Source organism: Rhincodon typus, chromosome 6 (assembly GCF_021869965.1).
Source record: "Rhincodon typus isolate 14 chromosome 6, sRhiTyp1.1, whole genome shotgun sequence".
Taxonomy (NCBI): domain Eukaryota; kingdom Metazoa; phylum Chordata; class Chondrichthyes; order Orectolobiformes; family Rhincodontidae; genus Rhincodon; species Rhincodon typus.
Window position 1 is genome coordinate 57,012,068 of NC_063337.1, and position 26,946 is coordinate 57,039,013.

Genomic DNA, 26,946 nt, shown 5'->3' on the forward strand with positions numbered 1-26,946 from the left:
AAAAATGCATAGTGGAGAATTGTGCATAATGTGGGCCAACATTCATAGCACTCGTTGATATCTGAATGGTTTGTTGCTCTGATTTGGTCATTTCAGTTCGTTGGTTGATTTGTCGTGCATCCTGATGGAAATGGAATGTGTTTCATCACACTCCTGATTTGTGCTTTGTAAATGGTAAACAGGTTTTGGGGTATCATGAGACGGGTTCAGGACATTATACCTGAAACATGAAAGAGTTCAGTCCTGGTGAGCCCATGAACCAAACCAAATTGCACACGTTTAGACTGACAAACTAAGAGGCCAAAGAACCAGACGACATCACTTGGGCTTTTGGCTGCTAACAGAACTGAAACAAACTGAGATAACATTGCTTCTCCAGAAGGTTGAGATAACATTTGAAAATAGGAACGGTCACACTCCACGTTCACGTCATCGGATGGGTTTTATTTTTGCGACAGTCGGTAGCGCGCGCATGTGACTTTGCGACAGCGCAAGGTTCCGTTTTGCGGATAATGTCGGAAAGTGCGGCGCGAGGGGACATGCCGAGTAAGAGACAGAAACTGAGCGATGAGAACAGCAACCCGGACGTTTCCGGGGATGAAAATGTGAGTGTGGTTAACGGAAAGGTCGCTGCAGTTGTATATCTCTCCTTTTTCGAGTGACCGTTTTCTTGTAAGCTCCCCTCTGCATCCTCATCTTCGGTAGGGATGAGGAGCAGCCTCCGGTGCGGCGGGAAGAACATGGAGAGCGGCAGTCTTTGTTCGGAGCCACGGTGTTGGCTTTCATCCAATCTTGATTAGTGTGACCGGGTTTAGCCTGGTGTTGGCGGTGGGTGTTTGGGGGGCGGGATTTAAACCCGGATTCGCCATAGGCTCTGGGGAGCTGGAATGTTCGACGCACCGACATCCCAATAACGACTGGTCGTTATTAGATAGGTCTCTGAGTATCAGGTTCAGTTTTTATATACCTTGCATTCTGATTAGTGGTATCATGTTGTGGCTTCTGGAGTTGCCCCTACCTGCTGTGAACATCTTGTTTCTGCAAGCTATTGTAACGAGAAGTAACTTGGCCGAACTTGTTGAACTTGGGTTTTATTGCTGCATACGCTTTGACATGGCTACATATTAAGTTGGAAACTTGCTGAGCTGTGGGAAGTTGATGAATTTAGTTATTGCAATGTGATTCTTCTTTGGAGCTAAAATGCAGCTGGAAGAGTGATTAATATCACTGACTCTAACTCATTTGGAGTGTCCTGCAGCAGCACTGCTCTGATATTGTCTGGGAAGAGTGTTAAAAAATGACGTGAGGGCAAGAAGAAGCAGCTGATTGGGTGAGTATTCATGCTGTTCTTATCATAGTTTGTAATGTATTGATTTTAGGTTTCTAGTTTGTGAAGGTAATGGTGCAAAGGTCCAAAGCAGAAAGGCCTGAGAGTAATTAATATTATTTGCTTTTAAGGGAAACCTAAGGGTTTAATTTAGAAGTGTGGAGGTAAGCTCAGGCCTGAGGTTATAATGGGGAAACCAAGAGATGGTGGATCAATTAAACACACTTTTTGGTAACACTGTGGAGCTGGACGAACACAGCAGGCCAGGCAGCATCAGAGGAGCAGCAATGTTAATGTTTCGTGTTGGGACCCTTCTTCAGAAATGTTAGCTTTCCTGCTCCTCTGATGCTGCCTGGCCTGCCGTGTTCCTCCAGCTCCACACTTTGTTATCTCTGACTCCAGCATCTGCAGTTCTTACTATCTCTCACACTTTTTCATTGTGTTTACAAAGAATACAAAATCATGTCCCAAAAAATGTTGGGGAAAACAGGGTGTAGTGAGAGGGACCAATTGACAGAAATTGCTATTAATAGGTGTTGGGGATATTGAAGAGATTAAAGGCTGATAAATCTCAGGCCACAGTAATCTACATCCCAGCATTCATAAGGTTGTGGCCCTAGACGTAGTGGATGCATTGGTCGTCATCTTTTAGGATTCCATAGACTCTGGATCAGTTCCTATGGATTAGAAAGTAGCTAATGTAACCACACTTTTTTTTAAAAAGAAGTAGAGAGAAAATGGGGAATTATAGGCCTCTCAGCCTGACTTCAATAGTTGGGGAATACTAACTAGAGTCCACTATAAATGATATAGCAGAGCATTCAGAAAACAGTCAGTGTGGATTTACAAAAGGGAAATTGTGTTTGACAAATCTACTACAATTATATGAGGATGTAACTAGTAAAGTTGATAAGGTGGAGCCAGTGTACTTAGACTTTCACAAGGCTTTCAATAAGGTCATAGAATCTTTACGGTATGGAAAGAGGCATTTTGGCTCATTGAGTCTGCACTCACCCACTAAAGAGCATCCTACCCTTGCCCTATGCCAGTAAGCCCGCATTTACCATGGCTAATCCACCTAGCCTGCACATCCTAGATTCTACGGGGCAATTTAGCATGGTCGATTCACCTAAAATGTATGTCTTTGGACTGTGGGAGAAAACCAGAGCACTCAGCAGAAACCTGCACAGACACGGGGAGAATGTGTAAACTCCATCTAGACAGTCGCTAAAGGCTGGTATTGAACCCGGGTCCTGGCGCTGAGGCAGCAGCACTAAACACTGAGCTGCCTTGCTGTCCATAAGATATTAGCATGTAAAATTAAAGTACATGGGACTGGCAGTAGTGTACTGACATGGAGGGGGATCTGGTTGGCAAACAAGAAATAAGTAGGAATAAATGTCTGTTTCCAAATGGTAGGCAGTGACGAGTGTACCTCACTTATCAGTGCTGGGACCCCAATTATTCACAGTGTATATTAATGATTTAGATTAACGAAGTAAATGTAATATCTCCAAGTTGCAGATAATACAAAGTTGTATGGGAGGATGAACTGTGAGGGTGTAGAGTTGCTTTGGTGTGATTCAGCCAAGTTGCGTGAGTGGGGAGATGAATGGTAGATGTGGTATAGAATGGATAAATATGAGTTTATCCACTTTGGTGGCATAAACAGGAAAGGAGCTATTTCATAAATGGTGATAGATTGGGAACGGTGGGTAAGATGCAGAGAGTTCTGGGTGTCCTTGTACACCAGTTGCAGAATGTGAGCATGCAGGTTCAGCAAATAATGAAGATGGCAAATGATATGTTGGCCTTCATAGTGAGAGGATTCAGGTACAGGAGTAGGGATGTCTTGCTGCAACTCTACAGGGCTTTGGTAAAACCACAGCTGGAGTATTGTGTATGCTTTTAGTCCCACTACTGAATGGATGGCCTCGCTATAGAGGGAGTGTGATAAGTGTTTATCAGGTTCAGTCCTGCCATCCAAGGAATCATATAACAAGAAACTGGATCGGTTAGGATAATGTTCGCTTTCAAATTTATATAACACTTAGCCTAGAATTCAACTGGTAAACTCTCATTGTTTGCAGTGTTTGCATAATTTGCCTATGGTTTGTTTGTTCTTTTGGTGCAGAGCTGATTTGAGTTATATGGTGCTGAGTTGAGTGGTACCTCTGTTCTTTGCAGGCTTGACAGATTCCCTGGTAGAATATTACTGCTTTAACGTTAGCAAATATGCATTGCAATATAGAAGAGCACTTGCAGTTTAAAATACTGTGCTTCAGCAGGCTTCACTTTGGAATCATCGGTTTTGTTCCTTTTGTTTTTGCTCTTGCATCTGTCAACAAATTCTTTTCATCAATGAAAGATGTGAAAAGCATACACTCTTTGCGATTCCTCTGCTTCTTAGTTTCATTGTTTGTATATTTATTTAGTTTACTTATGAACTTTATCATAGAGTCATAAATGTCTACAGCTCAGAAAAAAAGCCCTTTGGTCCATCAAGTCTGTATTGGTCGAAAGCAACCGCCTAATTTTTCTATTCCCACTTTCCAGCATTTGGTGAAGAGTTTTACATGCCTTTGCATTGCAAATGCACGTCTAATTACCTCTTAACTGTTATAAGAGTTTCTGCCTCTGCCACCCTCAGACAGTGAATTCCAGATTCCCAACACCCTCTTGGTGAAAACATTTTTCCTCACATCTCTTCTAAACCTCCTGGCTCTTAACTAAATCTATGCCCTCATTGATTGAACTCCCCACCAAAGGGAAAAGTTTCTTTCTGTCTATGTCCCTCATAATTTTACACACCTCAATCATATGCCTCCTTAGTCTCCTCTGCTCCAAAGAAAACAACCCCAGTCTATCCAGTCTCTCTTCATAACTAAAACTGTCCATTCCAGCCAACATCCCGGTAAATCTTCTCTGCGCCTTCTCTAGTGTAATCATGTCCCTCTTTTATAATGTGGATTCCAGAACTGTGCACAATACTCGAGCTGTGGCCTAACCAACACTTTTTAGAATTCCAGCACAACCTCCCTGCTCTTAAATATTGCCCTGACAAGTAAAGGCAAGTATCCCATATGCTGCTTTAACCCTTTTCTCTACCTTGAGGTAGACGTGCACACCAAGGTCCCTCTGATCAGTGGTGCTTCCGAGGTTCCTCTAGGTGCAACAATTCTCACTTACCTGGATTGAATTCCACTTGCTACTGTTCAGCCGAGCTGACCAGCCTGCCTATATCCTGTTATCTAAAGCTAATCTCCTCACAATTTACCAAATTTATGCTACCTGTGAACTTACTGTTCAACCTTCCTACATCCAAGTCTGAAGCTTCTATAGCACAGCCAGTAAGGGCTCCAACGCTGTTCTCTGTGGAACTCACTGGACACAGGCTTCTAGCCACAAAAATACTCTTCAGCCATCACCCTCTGCTTCCTACCACCTGCCAAGTTTCTTTGGATTCCATGGCTTGTTACCTTCACTGTCAGTCTCCCATGCAGGCCCTTATCAAAAGCCTTGCTGAAATCCAAGTAGATTATGTCAAATGTATTGTATTCAACTACATCCCTGGCCACCTCTCTGAAAAATTCAATCACGTTGGTCAGAAATGACATCCCTTAGCAAAACCATGCTGACTGTTCTTGATTAATCCCTACCTCTCCAAGTGCAGGTTAACCTCCCTGCTCACTCAGAATTGCTTCCAAGTTTGGCCACCACTAAGGTTAGGTTGACTGGCATGTAGTTTCCTGGTTTATCCTTGCTCCCTTGTTGAATAATGGTCCCACGTTGGCTTCCTACAGTGTTCTTGCACCTCTCCTGTGACCAAAGAGGAATTTAAAATTGTTGCCAGGGTCCCTGCTGTTTCCTCCCTTGCCTCATTTTGTAGCCTAGGATAGATTTTTTTCGACTCTGGAGGTTTACCTAATTTTAACCTGTCAGACCACTCAGAATCTCCTCTCTATCTATGCTAATTTCTTTATTTATGTCTTTCTCTCTGATTTTTTTTTTAAATACCCACATCGATCCTCACTGGTGAACATTGACACATTGCCTACCTATGGTCTCTGACTCTTTCTAAAAAAAAAAGTACTCTTTTTAAAATTCCTGACCAATTAATATACTTTCCTGTGTTGTCGCTGTTTGATTTGTTTCACCAATCAGCTGACCTCTGAAGCTGCAGCTGTTAAAGTAGGACACCCCCCACCTCCCCCAAAAAAAACACCGTTTCTCTGCTCAGTAGAATCTGAAGTGCTGAGCCCCCGATCCTCGGCCTCAACTTATCCTGTGACTGATCTCTGCTTAGTCCAAGCTGAAGAGTATAGCCTTACAAACAAAAACCAGGAAAGGACCTCCTACCTTCTGCACGGCATTCCCATGGCGCTGCAACTTCCCAGAAATACACAATTGCTGTGTTGTGTCTCACTCAGGATGTGGTCTGTCCCAGTTGCTTGTGTAAAGCTTACTGTTCTTCATATGATAAGATGTGACATGATGCTTCATTGTGTTTCTGTACTTTGTTTAGCATACTAAACTGATACTTTCGTAATATATATTGTTTCCATTTAAGCAGCTTTCAAAGACAAAGTTGCCAGCAGGAATTTGATCAGCTATAAAACATTATGGATCTGATGTGCTCCTACCCCTGGGAAATTGAAGAAATGTGGAAGTGAAATAAGGCTCAAAAGAGATTAAATATTCATGTATTATTGATTATTATTTGTAATTGGATAAGTTGTCAAACTTACCAGTTCCTGATGTTTGTTTGACAGGTTTTTATTTTTATGAGCATTTTACACATGGCTTAGTCTCAACATGAAACACCGAATAATGGAACAAGAACAAAACTATTCTGCTACTGATTTGACCATAACTAATAAACTTCTATTTTTATAAATTCACTGCATTTTTTTTTTAAAGGTACTGTTGCTGCTCAATTTGCTCGGCTGAGGAAGACCTACAACTACCACATATTCTATGGGAATAATGATGATGTTTACAATTTTTCTTGTCCTGTATTGTTGTGCATTGTTCAGAATGAAGCAGCTTGAAAGGGATACAAGTTTGAACTGTGTATACATTTTTTTTGTTCAGCTTATTGCATTATAATATTTTCTTCACAGGATGATGCTGCCAGTATAGAGAGTGGTACAAACACTGAGAGACCAGATACCCCTACAAACACACCAAATGTTCCTGGAAGGAAGAGCTGGGGGAAGGGCAAGTGGAAATCCAAGAAATGCAAATATTCCTTTAAATGTGTCAACAGTCTTAAGGTTTGTGACTGGAAGAATTCACTAGTGACAGTCAGCTAGAACTGTATAGCACAGAAGGATGCCATTCAGTCTTTCATTCCTATGTGAGCTATTAAAGCAATGCAGTTTGTCTCGTTCCCTTTGAACTTGAGTTCTTCCATTTCAATTTTCATGCAATTTTTATTCAACGTTACAATTGAATGTGCACTTTCAAAAGCCCAACTGCCAAACTTTTAGTTCTTTTATTCACAGCTACATTTCTGCAGGTGCACGTTTGCTCAACTGCACTCTCATCTCAACCTTTTCCCTTGCCCTCGGTAGTTCTCTTAATGTTTCTCACCCTGACTCTTCCCACTGGTACAGTATCTTTTCATTCCCTTGCTTTTATAGCAATGCTGCTATTTACAAATATTTTAGCTGCATAATGAATTTGTTCTGCTTTATTCAATTTTAAAAAATTCATTCATGGGACAGGCCTTCACTCATGAGGCTAACATTTATTGCCTAACCCTAGTTACGCTCTTGAAAATGGTGGTGATCTGCTTTCTTGAACCACTGCAGTTCACTTTGTGTAGGTACGCCCACATTAGTGTAGAAAGGGAATTCTAGGATTTTAACTCAGCAATACTGAAGACATGATGCTACATTTTCAAGTTAGGATGGTGAGTGACTTGGAGAGGAACTTGCAGGTCATGGTGTTACTGTGTATGTGCTGATGTCCTTCGAGATGGTAATGGATGCATGCTTGGAAAGTACTGCCTAAGGACCCGATGTGAATTTCTGTGGTACGTCTTGTGGAGGGTGCACACTGCCACTATGAGCGTCAGTATTAAGGGAGTGAATATTTGTGGATGCATCAGTCAAGCAGGCAGATTTATCTTGGATAGTGTCAGGGTTCTTGAGTCTTATTGGAACCTCACACATTAAGGCATGTTGTGTGTATTCTATTTAACTCCTGATTTGTACCTTGTAGATGGGGCACAGGATTTGGGGAGTCAGGAGATGAGTTACTTTGCAGGATTCCTAGTCTCTGAACTGCTCTTGAAGTTCAGTATTTGTTTCTGGTCAATGGTAAACCCCCAGGATTTGATAGTGGGGCGATTCAGTGATGATAATTTCGTTAATTATCAAGAGGTGATGGCTAATTCCCTGTTGTTGGAGATGGCCATATTCTGACCATTGTGTGGCATCATTGTTACTTGCTACTTGTCAGCGCAATCCTGAATGTTGCCCTGATCTTATTGTATATGGATGTGGACTGATCTGGTACCTGAGAGGTCATGAATGGTACTGAACACTGCAATCATCAGCAAACGTCCCCAGGTCTGAGGTTTTGATGGTGGGAAGGTTAACTGAAAATGATTAAGTCTAGGGCATTAACCTGAGGAGCTCCCGCAGCGAAGTCTGGAAATTGAGCTGGCTGACTTCCAGTGATCTAAATTGTCTTCCTTGTGTTAGGCATGAAGAGTTGTCTCCTTGATTCTGTTTGACTAATTTTGTTGGGGATCCTTGACTTGTATTCAGTCAAATGGCGGCATAGACGTCAAGGGCAGTCGTTCCGACCTCATTTCTGATGTTCAGCTCATTTGTCCATGTTGGATCTAATGCAGTAATGAGGTGAGGAATTGGATAGCCTCGGTGACACCACTGCTGCTTCATAGTATTTTTGAAGACTCTTATTGCTTTACTGATGATTGGACTTGTCTTGCATTTTGTGTACAGGTTGTACCTTAGCAATATTCCACATTGCTGGATCATTGCCATTGTTGTAGCTATACTGGAACAGCTTGACTAGGGGTCTGGCACTTTCTGGAGCATGTCTTCAGGGTTTTAGCCAGAATGTTGTCAGGACCCATAGACATTACAGTGTCTGCTGCCTTCTGGCCGAAGATTGTCGCAAATGCTACACCCTTATCTGTTGAATCCTTGTTACTGTGTTAATTTTTTTTCTCTCTCCACTTCTGGGTTGAGATGAGGGGCCATATAATACTATTTAATCCAGTATGAAAGTTAGGGAATATGTCCTTTTTCTGCGAGGGGTAAGAATGTGATGCGTGCTAACATGTGAGAATGTTCAGGGCAAATAATGTAGATGCATTCAAGGGATGTTACATAAATACAGGATAAAAACAAAAGACGACCATGCGAACGTGATTAGATGAAATAAGGTAGGAGGAGGTTGATGTGGAGCATAAATGTTCCACAGAGCTTTTGAGTTAATTCGCCTATTTCTATGCTATAAAATTTTGTGTAATTCTAGGTTCTCCTGAATTTTCCTGTTATCATTCTTACATTATTTCAAAATAGAAAATTTCCTGAAGAGGGTTTTTCTGAAGAGGTCATGCTTTTCTTTTAAATGGTCAAAATTATTTAAAATGTGCTCATGCAGCACTAAGTCCCAGTCTCAAAAGTAGTTCCTTTACTGTGTTTTTGATAGTTGGTGTTACTCACATGGCAACCTCACTGTCTGTCCGGTAATAATTAGCTATAACCATTTCACACATTAAGGAAATTAATCTTTGTTTCAGAACTTGGCAAAGTCTCTTCAACATGAGAGTTGTCATAGATGGCATTTTAATTTTCTGAAGAGTTTCAATCTTGTTAGCAATATGAATTTTTAAAGACTTGTATTGGATATCTACTGATCAAAGAATGCAAGTGACGGAAAATGGTATTTTGGTGTGGCCAGTCCTGAGCAAGGTATCCACAATTGGGATACCTCCAAATGATTGCACTCCTGGTTGAGGAGTGATTAACTGCCTGTTTACTCAATTGTTCCTTCAAATGGGATGGAAAGGATTACTTCTATCGTGCATGTCTTTTCCCAGCCCAAGTTTTTACATATGTTTTGAAAGGAGCCAATTTAATCAGACATTTCAGATACCCTCTAAATTTACATTCTCTGACATCATTTGGCTTGTATGTCTTTCTTAAAAAAAGTTTTACACTTAAGTTCAATTGGCGTTACGATCTCTTTTCATAACAATGTGATCTTATTTTACTTTGGTAACCTATATCAGAACTTAGAGTTAGCCAGAAACTGGAAGTCAACTTTGAAATCCTTTAAAACTATTTGAACTTGCCCAAGTATTGTAAAACAGATAGCAGCAGAAATTTATTATGTGCAGTTTACACCTCAAGTGGACTGACTAAATTATGTTGATGTGTATGCTTGTTGCTCAAAGTGGTATGCTGACTGATATTTTAGAAGGATGTTCATTAAACTGGCTTCTTGAGTAGCATCTGATATTTGTGATTCCCCAGGTTAACCTTGATACAAGGAAAAGTAACATGCTTTGTTGTTTTTTTTATAGGAGGACCATGGTCAACCGCTTTTTGGAGTGCAGTTTAACTGGCATAGTAAGGAAGGCGATCCTTTGGTATTTGCCACAGTCGGTAGCAATCGGGTCAGTGTTTGAATGTGCAAATAACAAAGCTTTTGACTTTTCAAAGGAGCAATATAAACTTAGACCTTAACCTTCTTGACAGATGCATCTAACTGAGTGCAGTTTGCATGCGTCAAGGGATGCTGGGCCAAAAATGAGGCAAGAATGGAAGAACGTATAGAAATGAGAAATACAATGCATAGTCAACATGGATTTCAAAGGAAAATTTCAACTTGACTATTGATTTCCCTTTGAGGAGATGGCCGAGTAGATAATGATAATGCAGTATATGTAATTATCTAGATTTTTAAAAGGCCTTCGAAAAACTCCCCCAAAATAGACAAATAAACAAGGCAAAAGAATGTGGAGTCAGGGAACAAATGACAGAGTAGATTGGTGGCCTGAAGACAAAGTAGATAATGGGAATAAGGATTACAGGTAGTTCTGCAAAACATGTGTTTCGTTAATGCGAATTGGGTGTAACACAATTGATGAATAGTGAATTCTGTTTGGATAACGCAAACTTTCTGCTATACGGTATTATGATTTTCTATAGTGATTTCCCTATAACTTGATTTTCTATATGGTGCAAGGTCACAAGAATGCAACTATCACGTTACAGGAGAACTACCTGTCTTCAGACTGGCAGAAGGTGGGAAATGGTGTTCCATGAGGATTGGTGCTGCAACTGCTACTGTTCACAACTGATGTTAATGATTAGGATGTAGGAATCACGTGGTAGCAAGCGTAGACTAGTTGCTCTGAACTACCTGTTTTCTGCTGTATATTCTATGTAATCTGCATACAGCAACTTTTGAAGTTAATGTTTGGATGCAGCAGCATTTGGGCCAATGATAAGATTTTTGATTGCTAATTTGCTTTCACCTGTATAAATTATCCCAGAACGTAGGTCTTTAGAGCCTAATTTCTGCCTAATTAAAAAATTCAAAAACCAGCATTTCTTGACTTAGCGGAGTGTTCCTTGCTTGGGGAAAAAAAACAGGCCACAGTTTTAAACTCGAACTGAAATCAATCCTATGGGTTACCTTCTTGACAGCACATGGTGTGTGTAGCTCAGATCAAAACTGATTAGAGACTGACATAAGAAATGCTTTATTTTCCTTGACCACCACTAAAGAAATATAAACATATTTGGGCATTTTGAATTCAGTTAAGAAAGATTGCAGTGTTTCATCAAATATTTGTATGTATTCTAATTCATTCTTTGCTTGCGATAGGTCACACTTTATGAATGCCATTCGCAAGGGGAAATACGGTTATTACAGTCATATGTAGATGCTGATGTATCCTTTTAATATAAACATTTATTTACATAGTTGTAAAATTGAGATTTTAAGTGGAATTTCAACCAATTGGCACTTATTTGGCAGTAATTTGAAACGTTAAAATACTCTGCTGTGTGCTAATCAGTGTACTTTTTCGGGAAGGACTGTTAAGTTCAGAGGCTTGGTTTCATCCAACAACAGAACTTTTTCAAAATTACTGGATGTTCTTGTATCTCAATGCTTTATCAATATGAAAAACTTGAGTATTGCTGAGATGTTTTGTTGAAACCTTTGTCTTTCACAGAGTAGGGCAATTTGTAAGAAATACCAAACTAAAAGGAACATGGTAGATAATGCTTTCTGAGAGGAACATGCTGATTGGTTAGCAAGTGAACTTCTTTCATGTGACAGCCGGATTATTAGCAAGGCTTTTAATAAGATCCCATGTGGCATACTGGTTTTTAAAATAAAAAAGCCTATGGGATCCAGGGAAATTGTAGCAAACGAGTTACAAAATTCACTCATTGGCAGGAAACGAAGGGTAATTGTTAACAGGTGTTTGTGCAACTGTTCTGCACAGCTGAGTATGAGTCCCCTGCTTTTGTGATTTATAAGTGGTAATTTAGATGTACATGTGAAAGGCATGATGAATACGTTTGCATAAGACACAAGCACGGGCCACATGTTTAATAGAGAGCAGCATAGCTGTAGACTGTAAGAAGATATCAATGAACTAGTCTAGTGGACAGAAAAATGGCAAATGGAATGCAACACATACAGATGTATGTGGGACGGAATGGTGGCTCAGTGGTTAGCACTGCTGCCTCACCGCCAGGGACCCTGGTTCGATACCAACCTTGGCTGACTGTCTGTGCGGAGTCTACACATTCTTCCTGTGTCTGTATGGGTTTATTCTGGGTGCGCCAGTTTTTTCCCAAGTCCAAAGATGTGAAGGTCAGGTGGATTGGCTGTGCTAAATTGTCCATTGTGTCTGGGGATGTGCAGGCCAGGTGGAATAGCAGTGTTACAGTGATTGGGTTGGTGGGGGAGGGGAATGGGGGTAGGTCTGGGTGGGATGCTGTTTGGAGGTTTGGGGGACTTGATGGTCACAATGGCCTACTTCCACACTGCAGGTATTCTGTGGTTCTAAGTACATAACCTTTTCAGACTTCAAAGGACAGAGCATTGTATATTAAGCTTCTAGTGCATTCAAGACTGCCACACTACAATCTGATTGACTGTCCTAAATTTATTGACACCATTGAAAAGGGCACATTTGAGGACTGAAAGTGATAGCTATATGGCTGTTTGTGTGTTGCGAAATATGCCGTGATATATTATTTGATCAGGGCAACCACTCAATGTTGAAATTACCCTGTTTTTGTTTCAACTCCACTATGTAGGTGATAGCCATTCTCTGGTTTGGATGCAACCTGTCTAGTTGAAATAAAGCTGGACAGTTAATTGTCAGTCATTATTAGCTGGTGCATTCTTCATGGCTGTGCCTTGACCAACCAGCACTCTCTGCCTCATACAATATAAATGTTGTTTTCCAATTATTTTGATAATTTCTTGTAGATTATCCTGATTGGGGGTGGGGGGGGCGGTGATGGTGGCAGCAGCAAGATGAAATATTTTGACAATATGTCTCCTTTTTCAGCAACACTTCAATTCTTGCATGCGTGAAGGTAGGTATGCTTGCAAAAAGGTTGATTTTGAAAATAACTTGAAACTTTTCAGTCACTGTTACTGGTGACTAACCAGATTTGATAAAAGCTCAAATTAACTTTAAAAGGGGCAGTAAACGTGACTTAACTACTTGTTAGTAACAGAAATCTGCTTGACGTGCTTGTGTGTGAGTCAATGAGCTTTTTGGTTTGGGATCTGAAGTCCTGTAGATTACATAGCCAAAATGGAACCAGGATTTGTTATGGGTAAATCTGAGTCAGATTGTTTCATAGTCCTTGCTGGAGGAGGTGTTACAAGTTACAAGATATAAGAGAAATACAAGGACAAAAGGCAATTACCAACGAGGTTTTATTCTGTATTGACTATAACTCTGGAGCTGTTCAGACAGATGAAAACTTCTATACATGTGCATGGACCTATGACAGTAATACAAGCCATCCTCTGTTGGCTGTGGCAGGATCCAGGGGCATCATCCGAATTATTAATCCTATCTCCATGCAGTGCATTAAGGTGAGTACAGCAGTTGTAAATGAAATACATTTGAGTCAAATAACATATATATATGAATACTTGAATTAGGAGCAGTAGTAGGTTGTTTGGCGCCTCGAGGCTGCTCCACCATTCAATATGATCGTTTTGTCAGTTGTTGAACTCTTTCTGCACAATACTAAGCACAAGACAGTATGCTGCAAGTAATGACAAATAAGATATTCAAAAATGAATTGAGAAAGGAATTTGGTCTGCAAAGATTAATTTGGAAAAGGCACTTTGGCCATATCATGGTTAGTTCCTGAAGACAAAAAAAATACTTGTAAATTGCTCAAGAGGGTACGGGGAGATTTGCAAGTATGCTGAGTGTTTGAAAATTGTAGCTGTGAGGAAAGATGTGATAGACAATGGTTGTTTTCTTTGGATCAGAGATGGTTGAGCGGTTACTTAGTTGAGGTGTTTTGAATAATGTGGGGCATGAATAGGGTGTACAGGGAAGATCTGCTTCCCTTTGTGGAGAAGTCATTTACCATGGAGCATAGATTTAATGTGATTTAATAGAAGCCTAAAAAGGATGTTACAAAATATTTTTAACCCAGAGGGTGGTGAAGATCTGGAATTCACTGCTAGGTTTGGTAGTAGAGCTGGAAATCCTCAATTTTAAAAGGAACTTAGATCTGCACCTAAAGCTCTGTAACTTGCAAGGTTATGAACCAGGTATTGGAAACTGGGATTAGAATGAGTGGTCATTCTGTCTCTGTCAGCTCTGTAATGGACTGAATAACCACTTTCTCTCTAACTTTTCTAAGGCTCTAGTGCTTTCAGTCCACATTCTGCTACATGTAGACAGCTGTCATTAAACACAGGCAGTTGTCACTGGGACCTTCGCAGATGCAATTAATTCAGGAAACTTGGAGAGAAATTATTTTTCAGGAGAAGAACTCGATTTAGTGTTTCTGCTATCGCATTTGACCTTTGGATGACTTTTTTCTTCAGGCACAGAATGATCTAGGTAGTTTTCTTTTCCCAGTAGACTGAAACACAATTGTACTCGAGCAATATGCAAAACAAAAACTTAATCTCGACAGCATAAATCCAGTAAATAAATCCAAGCAATTAGCTTATGCCTTGTGACTTCCAAAGTGTCTTTAAAAATTGGCCTTCTATGTCGTTTTAGTGGTCCTTTGTTTTAAAAAAAAATGCTGTATCTTCTCATTGCATTCAAATGAACCACTGGACACAAAATACTCAAACAATTAATAATAAAACTTCTTCATAACACTGGGAACATGTGTTATCTGAGCATCAAGAGCTGCTTTTGTTTCCTCGCTCAGGCTGGAATATGTTTTCCATATAATGTTAGTTTGCATAAATTTAAGAGGAAAGAATTAAAGGCACCATGGTTAAATTAGAGGCATTGAGGGGGCTGGGGGGATTTCTGTGGTCAGGAAACTGAGGAATGTCTTTTCCTTGGGTCCACTGAATTTAATTGAGCCTGATTTAAATTTTTTTTCTTTGTTTCCCAGCCACATCCTGACGAATTTGGATGCTAAACTGGCTGCTGGGTGCAAAAGACCGGTGATTCCAGCCACAGCTTAAAGCACAGAGGATGGAGGGAGAGATTGTGGGCTGGGAGCTGCAGATTGATCTGAGACTGGAGACAAAGGAATCAGAGGGATTAGAATTTTTGAGTGGGATGGTTGGAGAGTTCAGATTAGTAGGAGACTGTGGTGTTGAATGGTAAGTTGAATGGCATTTGCCTGCTGGATCCAGGAGTCCTTGTGTCCCTTTAGCTGTGGAATTTCTCTAGTCTCAGGAAATCTGACAGTTGGAGGGAAATTTAAAACTGAGATTAACTCTGATGTCCGTGGTCTCCAATTAATATTTAAATGGATAATTTACCCTGTGGAATATATCATGCTAGCCTCGCCCTGCTGAACTAAGACAACATTGGATTTGAGAATTTCAACAGATTTCCAGCCAACCCAACCTAACCCCACCTGTTTTGAGTCTTCAAAGTTACCTCTAACGTATCTGTTCAAATTCAGGAAGTTTGCATATTATATTGACAGTTGAAAACAAAAATGCCAAACCTTGCCAGAATTTGCTAAGGTTTGGCTTAAACCAGGAATTGGTGGAGTTGTTTCTTATCTGTTGCTTGATAAGATGACAAACAGAATATTTCTGTAACAATTTTTAAAAAAAAAACTTAGTTAGAAAACATGTAAGTTGAATACAACATTTGCAGGCAACTACAAAAGAGAAATTGTATGATTTGTTAGTGAATAAAGCTTGTTTTATTGGTACCATTAGTACTGGTGCCAAAGATTGTGATGGGTATGATGCATTTGTATTTTATTTGGGTAAAGTAATTTGATCTTTTAAGAAAAAATGTTAGTCAAATGGTTGCAAAGTATAATTACTTAAAGACTGAAAATAAATACCAGCATTAAAGTCATTGCGCTTAAAGGAATGGAATAACTTCATTATTGCTTCTAATTGCTCACAAGTATTGATTATTTATTGTCGAAGAAACTAATGTGGCATTCTTCTCTTATTGATTGTAGCACTACGTTGGACATGGAAATGCAATCAACGAGCTGAAATTTCATCCCAGAGAACCAAATCTTCTGCTTTCTGTAAGCAAAGGTAAGATAGCCATTTAACTTGATTACTTTTTATTAAACTGTGATATTAGGATCCTGTGTTGAGAGTTTGCATCTAGATTCTCCTTGATATTGAGCTGCATATTTAGCAGTGCTGCTGCTTGAAAGTGATGAGTTGAAGTTTTCAGGAAGGTAAAGGTATCTAAGATAATCCTGCCCATGGATCTGCCAGCTACCAGCTTGGATAACATTGCAAAAGGTCTGGGATGCTGTTGTAATTGTGGGATGGGGAAGGAGTAATTTACTTGTTAAGATACAAGTTGAAAATGAGTATTTTGAAACGTGCAGTTCCCTGTTCTTCTGTACGTGTCTCATATTACAAGTGTAAATTGATTGGATACATGCGTACTAAGTCTTGTTCTGACAATTGTTTTTGTTGTTTAAGTACAAATCATTGTAGAAAAAGAAAATGGTGCTTGTTAGTCTGAGCAATATTTGGTCACATTCTAATAGATCAATCCAATATCCTAAAACAATTAATTTCATAAAGATTTAAGGCAGTTATGTTTGATTTTTATGCATTTTCATCTGATTTTCTGATAACAAACTATTTATTTTTAATAAATGCTGCTACTTTAACTGTTTCATCCTGGGCTGATTGAATCTCTGTCCTGATTTGAAGAGACAGAATTTTTAAAATACAAAATTAATTGTTTCCTTTTCTCTTAATATTCTGTAGAACAATATATCTTCTGCCATTGGATTAAAACAATTTTGCTACAACTGTTATATAATTATCTATTTTTAATATATGTTGCACAAGTGAGTATTGTTAAAACTTTGTAGCCATCCTGGCTTCTGGTAGCTCATCAAGATAAAGATGAGCAGCTCTGGGATGCTTCACGTAAAAAGCTAAATGGAACCTGTGTTTCACACTAGATCATGCTTTAAGGTTTTGGAACATACAAACAGATACTTTAGTGGCAATATTCGGAGGCGTGGAAGGACATCGAGATGAAGTGCTGAGTGCAGTAAGTAATCAGATACTATTACACTTTTTGACATCTTGTTAATGATTGACTCATTGACACAATCTAAGCTTTAAAGGATTTATTGATAAAAAGCAGCCAGTTTATTGAAGGATAATCAATGTTGTCTTTTAATTACTGCATGTCACAAGACAGTTCATTTCTTTAGTACTTGTTTTTATCCTTTCTTTTAAAAATACTGCACATGGGGAGTGAAGGCTAGACAACATTCCAGCCAAGTAGGGTTAAATGGTAGGGGGCAAGGAGGAACAGAGAAAATAGGTGCGGGAGAAGGCCATTCTGCCCTTCAAGCCTGCACCACCATTCAATATGATCATGGCTGATCATGCAATCTCAGTATCCCATTCTCTCCCTCTCCCCATACCTCTTGATCCCTTTAGCTGCAAGGGCCACGTCCAGCTCCCTCTCGAATATATCTAATGAACTGGCCCCAGCAGCTTCCTGTGGGAAAGAATTCCATGGGTTCATAACTGAGTGAAGAAATTCTTTCTCATCTCAGTCCTGAATAGCATACTCCTTTTTCTTAGATTGTGAAAGGAGTGGGGAAAGTAAGGTTAGAACAATATGGAAATGCAGTTAGCTGGTGTTTGGAAGGCTGGGAGAGATTCTTTGGATGGTGAGGTTGACTGCAATATTGAGAGGGTTGTTCACATTCTCAAAAATACAGCTTAGTTGTGAGGATATCGGAGTGGAGCAATATATAGAGTGGGCTGCTTTGTGTACGGATTGATCAGTGATGTATAGCTAAACGTTTAAGTGCTTTGGGAGAGGTGTTGTCCAAAATTTTTCCTTTGTGAAGGGGTTCTCCAGTCTAAAACAATATTTATTGTCGAGCAGAGAAACCATGTAACGATTTTTGTTTTAGCAGAGCAGCAATATGGGTTGAAGCAGAACCGTGCAGTGGGACCAAGACTACGTTGGGTGTCCTTTGGGTTCAAGTATTTCCAGACTCTGAAGTTCCCTTATTCATCTAAGTGCAGACAAACTACATGTCAGGATGAACTGGAGAAAGGAGGTTCCCTTACAGAGCCTTTTACAAGCTTAGGTGTCCCAAAGCCAGTGAAGTAGTTTTGAAGTGAGGAAACAGATGCGTGAAACACAACAATGTCCCACATATGGTAGTGTAATTGTTATTGATTAATCTTTGTTTGCCGAGAGATAAATATACATCTCCTCAACTTCTTTGAATACCATGAGATATTTAAATGAATCTAAGAAGGCAGATAGGTCTTTGATTTAATGTCTCATCTGAAAGACAGGACTTCCAATACTGCAGTATTCAACAATTTCAATTTAGATTATGCCTAGGACTCTAGAGTGAAACTCAATCTTCAGATCTGGGTGAAGTGCTACCATTGAGCTAAGGGTGACACTGAAATTTGATTATAACAGTGCAGAGGCAGCCAATGTTGGTAGCTATGTGGGATACTGATTTTCTACAGTTAATATTAGGTTTGGGGATTTAAAGAGGAAATTTGGCATTAATATCAAAACCTAACTGTCTATGGATACATGTTACACTTGAACTGGCTTTCCAGAGAGCCTAATGTCAGAATTTTCAATGTATACACAAAAGCATATTTATGGCACCATCAACAATGTTGTTTTTTGTTTGTTTGCAGGATTTTGATCTTCTTGGAGAAAAAATAATGTCTTGTGGGATGGATCATTCCCTTAAATTGTGGCGAATCAACTCCGAAAGGATGCTAAAAGCTATTAAGGCATCAAATGAATATAACCCAAGCAAAACTAACAGGTAATGGTTACATATCTGGCCCTTAGCCCTGTTTTTATGTTGCCTGAACTAAATTACTGTTTATTTTTGTTGTTGGACTGGTTGCGTTGTTGCTGCCTTCATTGATGGGAAAAATCTGAAGTACTACGTTAGATTTGGCAGCAAGTACTATGTTTATGTTGGATTTTTTTTTAGAAAAAGGATTTTTTTTTTAATAAAACCGTAAGAAATAGGAACAGGAGTAGGCCATTTAACCTCTCGAGCCTACTCCACCGTTCAATAGGATCATGGCTGATCTGACACTCCTCATGTCTACTTTCCTGCCCTTTCCCTAAAACCTTGATTCCCAACTGGTGAAGAAACAATCTACCTCAGTCTTAAATATACACAAGGACTCTGCACCCACAGCTCTCTGTGGCAAGGTGTTGCAAAGACATTCAACCCTCTGAGAGACAAAATTCCTTCTTAGAACATAGAACAGTACAGCATAGTACAGGCCCTTCGGCCCACGATGTTGTGTCGAACTTTTACCCTAAACCTAGGGTCTATCTAACCTCCACCGTCGCTACCTTATACTATCATCCATATGCCTATCTAATAGCCGCTTAAATGCCCCTAATGAGGCCGACTCTACTACCCTCTCCAGCAATGCATTCCATGCCCTGACCACTCTGAGGAAAGAACCTACCTCTGATGTCTCCCCTATATCTACCTCCACTCACTTTAAAACTATGTCCCTTTGTAAAAGCTACCTCCACCCTAGGAAAAAGTCTTGGCTGTCTACTCTACCTGTACCTCTGATCATTTTGTACACCTGTATCAAGTCACCTCTCATCCTTTGTCGTTCTAAAGAGAAAAGCCCTAGCTCTCTCAACCTTTCCTCATAAGATTTTCCTTCCATTCCAGGCAACGTCCTGGTAAATCTCCTCTGCACCTTTTCTAACACTTCCACATCTTTCCTGTAATGAGGTGACCAGAACTGGACACAATACTCCAGATGTGGCCGAACCAGGCTTTTGTATAGCTGGAGCAATAACTTCACGGCTCTTGAACTCAATCCCTCTATTAATGAAAGCTAACACACTATACGCCTTCTTAACAACTCTATCCACCTGGGTGGCAGCTTTGAGGGAACTGTGAACATGAACCCCAAAATCCCTCTGCTCCACCACACTGCCAAGAATCTTTCCGTTAACCCTGTATTCTGTTTTCAAGTTTGTCCTTCCAAAATGAATCACCTCACACTTTTCAGGGTTAAACTCCATCTGCCACTTCTCAGCCCAGCTCTGCATCCTATCAATGTCCATTTGTAACCTAGAACAGCCCTCCGCACTGTCCATAACATGACTCACCTTCGTATCGTCGGATTTCTGAAGAAGGGTCTAGACCCGAAACGTCAGCCTTCCTGCTGCTCTGATGCTGTGTTCATCCAGCTGTACACCTTGTTATCTCAGATTCTCCAGCATCTGCAGTTCCTACTATCTGAGTAGAATTCCAACCTGTTTAGTCTTTGCTCATAAGATAATCCTCCATACTGGGATCATCCTAGTGAAACTTCTCTGAACTGCTTCCAATGAAACGATACCTTTCTTTAAATATGGGAATCAGAACTGCTCACTGTACTATAAAAGTGCTCTCACCTGCACCCTATACGGTTGCAGTAAGACTTTCCTATTCTTACATTCAATCCCTTTGAAATAAGGGCCAACATTCTATTATCTTCCTGATTTCCTGCTCTATCTGTGTCCTGTGCACAAGTACTTCCAAGTCTCTGTGTTGCATTTTCCTGCAGTTATTTTCCATTTAAATAATACTGTTCTTTTGCTCACCCTTCCAAAATGAACAATTTCACTTTCCCACATGACACCTCATTTGCCAATTTTTTTTTTTTTTGCCTATTTGTATAACCTATAAATATCTCTGTAAGCTTTTTATAGCCTCCTCACAACCTGTCTTTCCACCTATTTTTGTGTCATCTGAAATTTGGCTACTGGACATTTGCTTCCTTCCTCAAAGTAACAAATACATTTTCAACTTTTGTGGCCACAGCACTGATCCTTGTGGAACCCAGTCACTAACCATCCTCACTTGTTGTTTCCTGCTCACTGGCCAGTTCGCTATCCATGCCAATAAACTATCTTCAGCACTGTGGGCTCTTATCTTACGACTTGACCTTTTTGTGAGGTATCTTGTTGAATGCTTTCCACTCTGGTTGAGACTTTGTTGAAAAATAGTCAGACACAATTTCCCTTTCATGAAGCCATGCTGTCTCTGCTTGAATACATTATGATTTTCCAAATGTTTTGCTATTACATCCTTAATAATTGATGTCGATACTTTTCCAACAGTAGATGTTTGGCTAATCAGCCTGTAGTTACCTCCTTTTTGCCTCCTTTTTTGAATTGGGATGTCACATTGGCAATTTTCCAATTCTCTGGTGCTTCTCCAGCATTGAAGGATTTCTAGAAAATTACAAACAATACATCCACTATCTCTGTAGCAACCTCTTGGGATCCAAGATGCAAGCTATCTGGGTCAGGGGACTTAGCTGCTTTAAGCCCCATTAGTTTGTCTAATACTAACTCTCTTGTGACGATGATGGTACTTAATTCCTGCAATGTATTTTTTCGTATTACTAAGATATTTGAAGTGTCTTCCTCCATAAAGACTGATGCAAGATATCTGTTTAACTCCTCTGCCATTTCCTTGTTCCCAAAATCATCTCCCTAGATTAATTCTGGATGGGGACTCTGTTGATTTTGACACCTCTCTCCTTTCATATATTTGAAGAATTTCTGATTTTTTTTTTTGTCAGTTTTTATATTCCTTGCTAGTTTGCCCTCATAGTTTATTTTCTGTCTATTGTCTTTGTAGTCATCCTGAACTGGATTCTGAATTTATCCCAGTCCTTGGGGCAATCACTGACTTTTACCCCCTATGGTTAGCCTTGGTTGATTTATCCCTCTTTTAGAATCCTTCCTCCTTACTGAATGTATTTCTGCTGAGAGTCATAAATTACCTCCTCAAATGTCTGCCACTGCTTGCTTCCTATTATTTCTGCTAATCTATCCGCACAGTTCACTTTTTAGCTGACTCTATCCTCATTTCATTGTAGTCCCCTTTATTTAAGTTAATACAATTGTTTCTGACCCCAATTATATCATGATATGATCACTACTTTCTAGGGTACCTTTTACTCTGAAGTAATTTATTAAACCTGCCTCATTACTGATTACCAGATCCAAGATAACCTGCTATCTTGTGGGCCCCATGTCATATAGCTCCAAGAAATTATCCCTAATGCATACTACGAATTTATTGTCTTAGCAACCCTTTCCAATTTGATTAACTAATCAACGTGTAGGTTAAAGTCACTCATAATTTTTTAATTATTGCTATATTCTTTTCACATGCTTCTACTATTTGTTGATTTATAGCCTTTCTTACTGTGTGGCTGTATACAACACCTGTCAATGTTGCCCTACCCTTGCTGTTGTTTTTACCTCTGCCCAAATGGACTCTACATCATCCAATTTCATTTCTTATTAGCAGTGCCTACCCCACCACCATTTCTATCCTTCCTCCCTCTCTCGAATGGTAAGTTCTCAGTTCTGATCTCATAACTGTGATTCTGTAATGCCTATGAGATTTGTATTTATTTACCTTGATTTGGGCTGTCAGTTTTTCTGTCTTATCTTAATGCACAAGACATTCAGAATACAAAGCCTTTTAAGTTATCAAATTTCCCTATACTGGCTGCAGTATGACATTCTTTCCTTTTCTACTTTCTGGTAACAATGTGAGAATCAGCCCCATCCCAACCAGCAATTCTGTTTTATCCTTTTATGTTTGATTTTCTCATTTTCAATGCACCTGAACCCACCCTCCCGCTATTTAAAGCCATCTGTAGCCCTGATTACGCGGTTTGCTAGGGCTTTGGTCCGGCATTATTCAGGTGGACCCTGTCCCATTGGAACAGCTCCTTCCTTCTCCAATGCTGATGCCAATGTCCCATGAACTTGAACTTATTTCTTCCATACAAATCCACGCATTTACCTCTTTAATCTTGTTGACCCGTGCCAATTAGCTTGCGGCTCAGTTAATTATCCAGAGATTATTACCTTTTTGCTTCTGCTTTTTAATTTAGCCCTTAGCTGCTCATGTTCTTTCAGCAGGATCCCTCTTTCTTCATTCTCTCAATATCATTAGAATCTACATGGATCATGACAACTGGATCTTCTCCTCCCACTCCAAATTCCTCTGTAGTCCTGATGAGAGACATGAACCTGGGCACCACGTTGGCAACAGAGCCTTTGAGACTCTTGATACTGACCATAGAGAACAGTGTCTGTTCCCTTGACTGTGCTATCCCGATTGCAACTACATTTCTCATTTTTTCCTCCCTCGTGAATAGTTCACTGTATCATGGTGCTATGGTCAGTTTGCTCAGCCTCCTTACAGTCCCCACTCTCATCGACACTGGGAGCAAGAATCTCCGATCCTTTAGGCAAGCTGAAAGGCTGATGTTCCTCTAGCACTACCTCCTGGATCACTGTCTGCCTCACTCGTAGCCACACCCTCCTGTTTCTGACCACTGACCGAATTCTGGTAGGATAGCAGAGACTTTCTGCTTGGTATCTTTTTTTCATTTGAATTTACATTTCTTTGGCACTGAAAATGTAATCTCAATCTCAATATTAACAGTAATGCAGCAATTTTTATATACATGGACAACTTTATCTTGCACCAACCAAGTCATGGATGGCTTGAAATGAGGACATTTAAATTTTATCTGTATAATGTTTGTATCCTATTTGCAGAAGCAACTCTTCTGTTATGAATTCACATGCTTAACGAAAGCTGTGAGCTCAGTTCTGTATTTCTCAGCTGCATTCTAGAGAAATTGTACCTACATTTTCACAGAAATATCTTGTTAATAGGGGTTGATATTAATCCTGTTTTTGCTTTTATTACTTGCTCCATTTTAAACTGCTATGTAATGTAGCAGATGGAAATCTACAGTTAAATTTATCAAAACTTTAAAATTTTTAAGATTTTACTCTTGTTCCTTGTGCAATAAGGACACTTTTTTTGTATGTACTTCCTTTGATATTTCAGACATAATAGTAGCTGTGATGTATACGTGAAGACCGCTAAGGTTGATCCTTGATCCATTGTAGGTCAAGTGATTTCGGTTGGCATTATGCTACACAACCCAGGAGCTCTAATTTAAAGAATAGAAAACCACTGCTATCCAGAGTCCCTTGTTAGAATATATAAATAGGTATTCTCCAACTGACCTGTTCAGAAACATCATTCCACAGCTCTGGAGCAGGTGGGACTTGAACCCAGACGTTTGTGTCCCAACCTCTAAGACACTACCACAGTACCATGAAAGTCCTCCTATGTGTGTAAACATTGTTTCTAATCAACCTGTTCAAAGTTGTTAACACATATCTTTGGATCAGATGGACTTCAACCTGAGCCTCCCAATCGAGAGGTAGGGACACTACCACTGTGCCACAAGTACGTGCCACATACTATGTATGTAAACATGGTGGACTCAGCTGGGAGTTCTCCACATCGCACGCACAAAACGCCCCTGTCTCGTCTAACCGTAGCCAGTAATAGGAAGAATGACCACTTGGGTGAAGTACTCGTATCCAGTTGAGGTTGGTATAATAGCCTGAGTAACTTGGGATCAGTACTTTCATCATTGGAGAAAGGTGATAATAAAAATAAAACATATTTCACTTCTGTGGTTTCAGCAAAAATGTTCATACGTAGCAGGAATGTCAGCTTTACTGATTCAGTACCAATCTCACTTGAATTAGAAAGTTAGGGATTCAAACTGCACTTCAGGACTTTGGCTCACAACTTGGATTAACACGTCATTGTTATTTTGGACCAAACATTAAAGTGGCATTTTTGACTGTTTAGATTTCAGATCATATGGTGTTGGAAAAGGTGACTATTGTCTTAATTTTCTGGCTGATAGTACTCAACCTGATTGTTGTTAGTATCCTTGATATTTTAATTGCAGTAAATAAACTTCCGACTCCTTTTGTCTTTGTGATTCTTATTGCATTTCCCCATAATTAATTGGATATGAAAATGCTAGTGCCATTTGATAAACCATTGTATAACCATACACCTTTTTGTTAATGATGCATAATTCATTGTTAATATTCAGGATTTTGTCTGAGTTATTTTGGAAGAGAGGTGGAACTTCAGTTGTTTTTTGTTGTCCTTTTTCCTTATAGGCCGTTTGTGTCTCAGAAAATACATTTTCCAGATTTCTCCACAAGAGACATACATAGGAATTATGTGGACTGTGTGCGCTGGCTTGGAGATTTAATATTATCTAAGGTAAATATTTGTTTCCATTTGTTGAGTTGACCCAGACATTCCACAGAATGGCAAGTCTTATTGTCATGCTGCTCTTACTTTTTAGTGTTAGGAGTGAGCTCTGTATTTTTTCCTCTCCAAAAGACCCATCCAGTCTCCCTCCTCCGCCTCGCTGAACTAGTCCTCGCCCACAATAACTTTTCCTTCAATTCCTCCCACTTTCTCCAAATCCAGGGGGTTGCGCATGGGTATGCACATGGGCCCCAGCTATGCCTGACTGTTTGTTGGTTATGTTGAAAAGTCCCTCTTCAGTATGTACACCAATACTGCTCCCCAACTCATGCGCCATTACGCTGATGACTGCATTGGTGCTGCATCATGCACCCAGGTTGAACTGGAGCAGTTCATCGACTTCGCTACCAACTTGCACCCCGCCCTCAAATTCACTTGATCTATCTCAGAATCCTCCCTCCCTTTTCTTGACCTCTCCATTTCCATTTCTGGCGATAGTAAATGTCAGTGTGTTAACTATAAATCCATAGACTCCCATAGCTACCCAGACTACACCACCTCCCTGTATCCTGCAAAAACTCCATCCTGTTTTCCCAATTCCTCCGTCTCCGTCACATCTGCTCTGACAAGGAGACGTTCCACTCCCAAGCATCCCAGATATCCGCCTTTTTCAAATGATGCTCTTTTCCCTATCTGTCATCCAAACAGTCCTCCACCATGCCCCTCCATTCCTCTCACCACAGCTCTTAACCACCACCTCCCCTCCAAACATAATAAACATAGGGTCCCCTTGTCCTCATTTTCCACCCCACCAGCCTCTGCATTTCAATGCACCATCCTCGAACACATTTGCCAACTCCAATTAGACCCCACTCCTCTTACCTCTCTGCCTTCTGCAAGGACCATTTCCTTCGCCACTCTTTAGTTCGTGCCACTTCCCCACCAACCTGCCCAGTACCTTCCCCTGTACTGTAAAAGATGCAACACCTGCCCACACACCACCTTCCTCTCCTCCATTCAAGGCCCTAAACAGCCCTTCCAAGTGATAGAGCTTCACCTGCATCTCCTCCAACCAAGTCTATTGCATCTAGTGCTCCTGATGTGGTCTTCTCTACGTCCATGAGACTAAACATAGTCTAGGTGACCGTTTCGCCAAGCATCTTCGCTTGGCCTGTAACAGCCAACTTACCCTCCCGGTCATTGCCCATTTCAACTCCTCGTCCCACTCCCCCTCTGACATGTCCATTCTTGGCCTCCTCCAGTGCACAGCAACTCAGAACACAAATTTGAAGAACAACACCTTATCTTCCGCTTGGGCACCCTATAGCCCGGAAGACTCAACATTGAGTTCTCCAATTTCAAATAACCTTGCCACCCATCCCTGCCTCCCCTTCCAGCTCCACCTCCTCCCTTACCATTCCACCTTTTGACCCTTCCTTCCAGCCACCAACCGGATTCATTCCTCCCATCGACCAACCAGTCATACCTACCACCAGTGTCCATCTATCACTACCATTCTGCCTCCACCCCTTCCATCCCACCGCCCCCCCCATCTGCAGTTTCCCATACCCCCACATTTTTTCCTGAAGAAGGGTAATTCCCGAAACATTGACTGCTCCTTTACTCAAGATGCTCCCTAGCCTGTTGTGTTTGTCCAGTTTCTTGTTTGTCTACTCTTTATTTGTGCCTTACATTTCTGAAGGAACCAGGATCAGAACTGTTGAGTTTACCTGAAATCCACATTTTCCTTGTAGTAAAGGATAG

At 40.3% G+C, this 26,946-nt stretch overlaps 1 protein-coding gene across 2 annotated transcripts in view; it reads left to right on the plus strand.

Moving 5' to 3' along the window:
- The first annotated feature begins 476 nt into the window (after nt 1-476).
- Nucleotides 477-26,946, plus strand: part of eed (embryonic ectoderm development) — a 29,800-nt gene continuing 3,330 nt past the window's right edge. Inside the window, exons 1-9 of one of the 2 annotated variants that reach the window (XM_020535643.2) lie at nt 477-605; nt 6,451-6,603; nt 9,897-9,989; nt 11,207-11,272; nt 13,328-13,453; nt 16,000-16,081; nt 16,978-17,069; nt 18,710-18,843; nt 25,086-25,191. In XM_020535643.2, coding sequence (XP_020391232.1) covers nt 513-605; nt 6,451-6,603; nt 9,897-9,989; nt 11,207-11,272; nt 13,328-13,453; nt 16,000-16,081; nt 16,978-17,069; nt 18,710-18,843; nt 25,086-25,191 — 945 coding nt within the window. In that variant the 5' untranslated portion in view covers nt 477-512. The remainder of the gene's footprint in view (nt 606-6,450; nt 6,604-9,896; nt 9,990-11,206; nt 11,273-13,327; nt 13,454-15,999; nt 16,082-16,977; nt 17,070-18,709; nt 18,844-25,085; nt 25,192-26,946) is intronic. The other variant, XM_048598483.1, reaches the window with a different exon arrangement.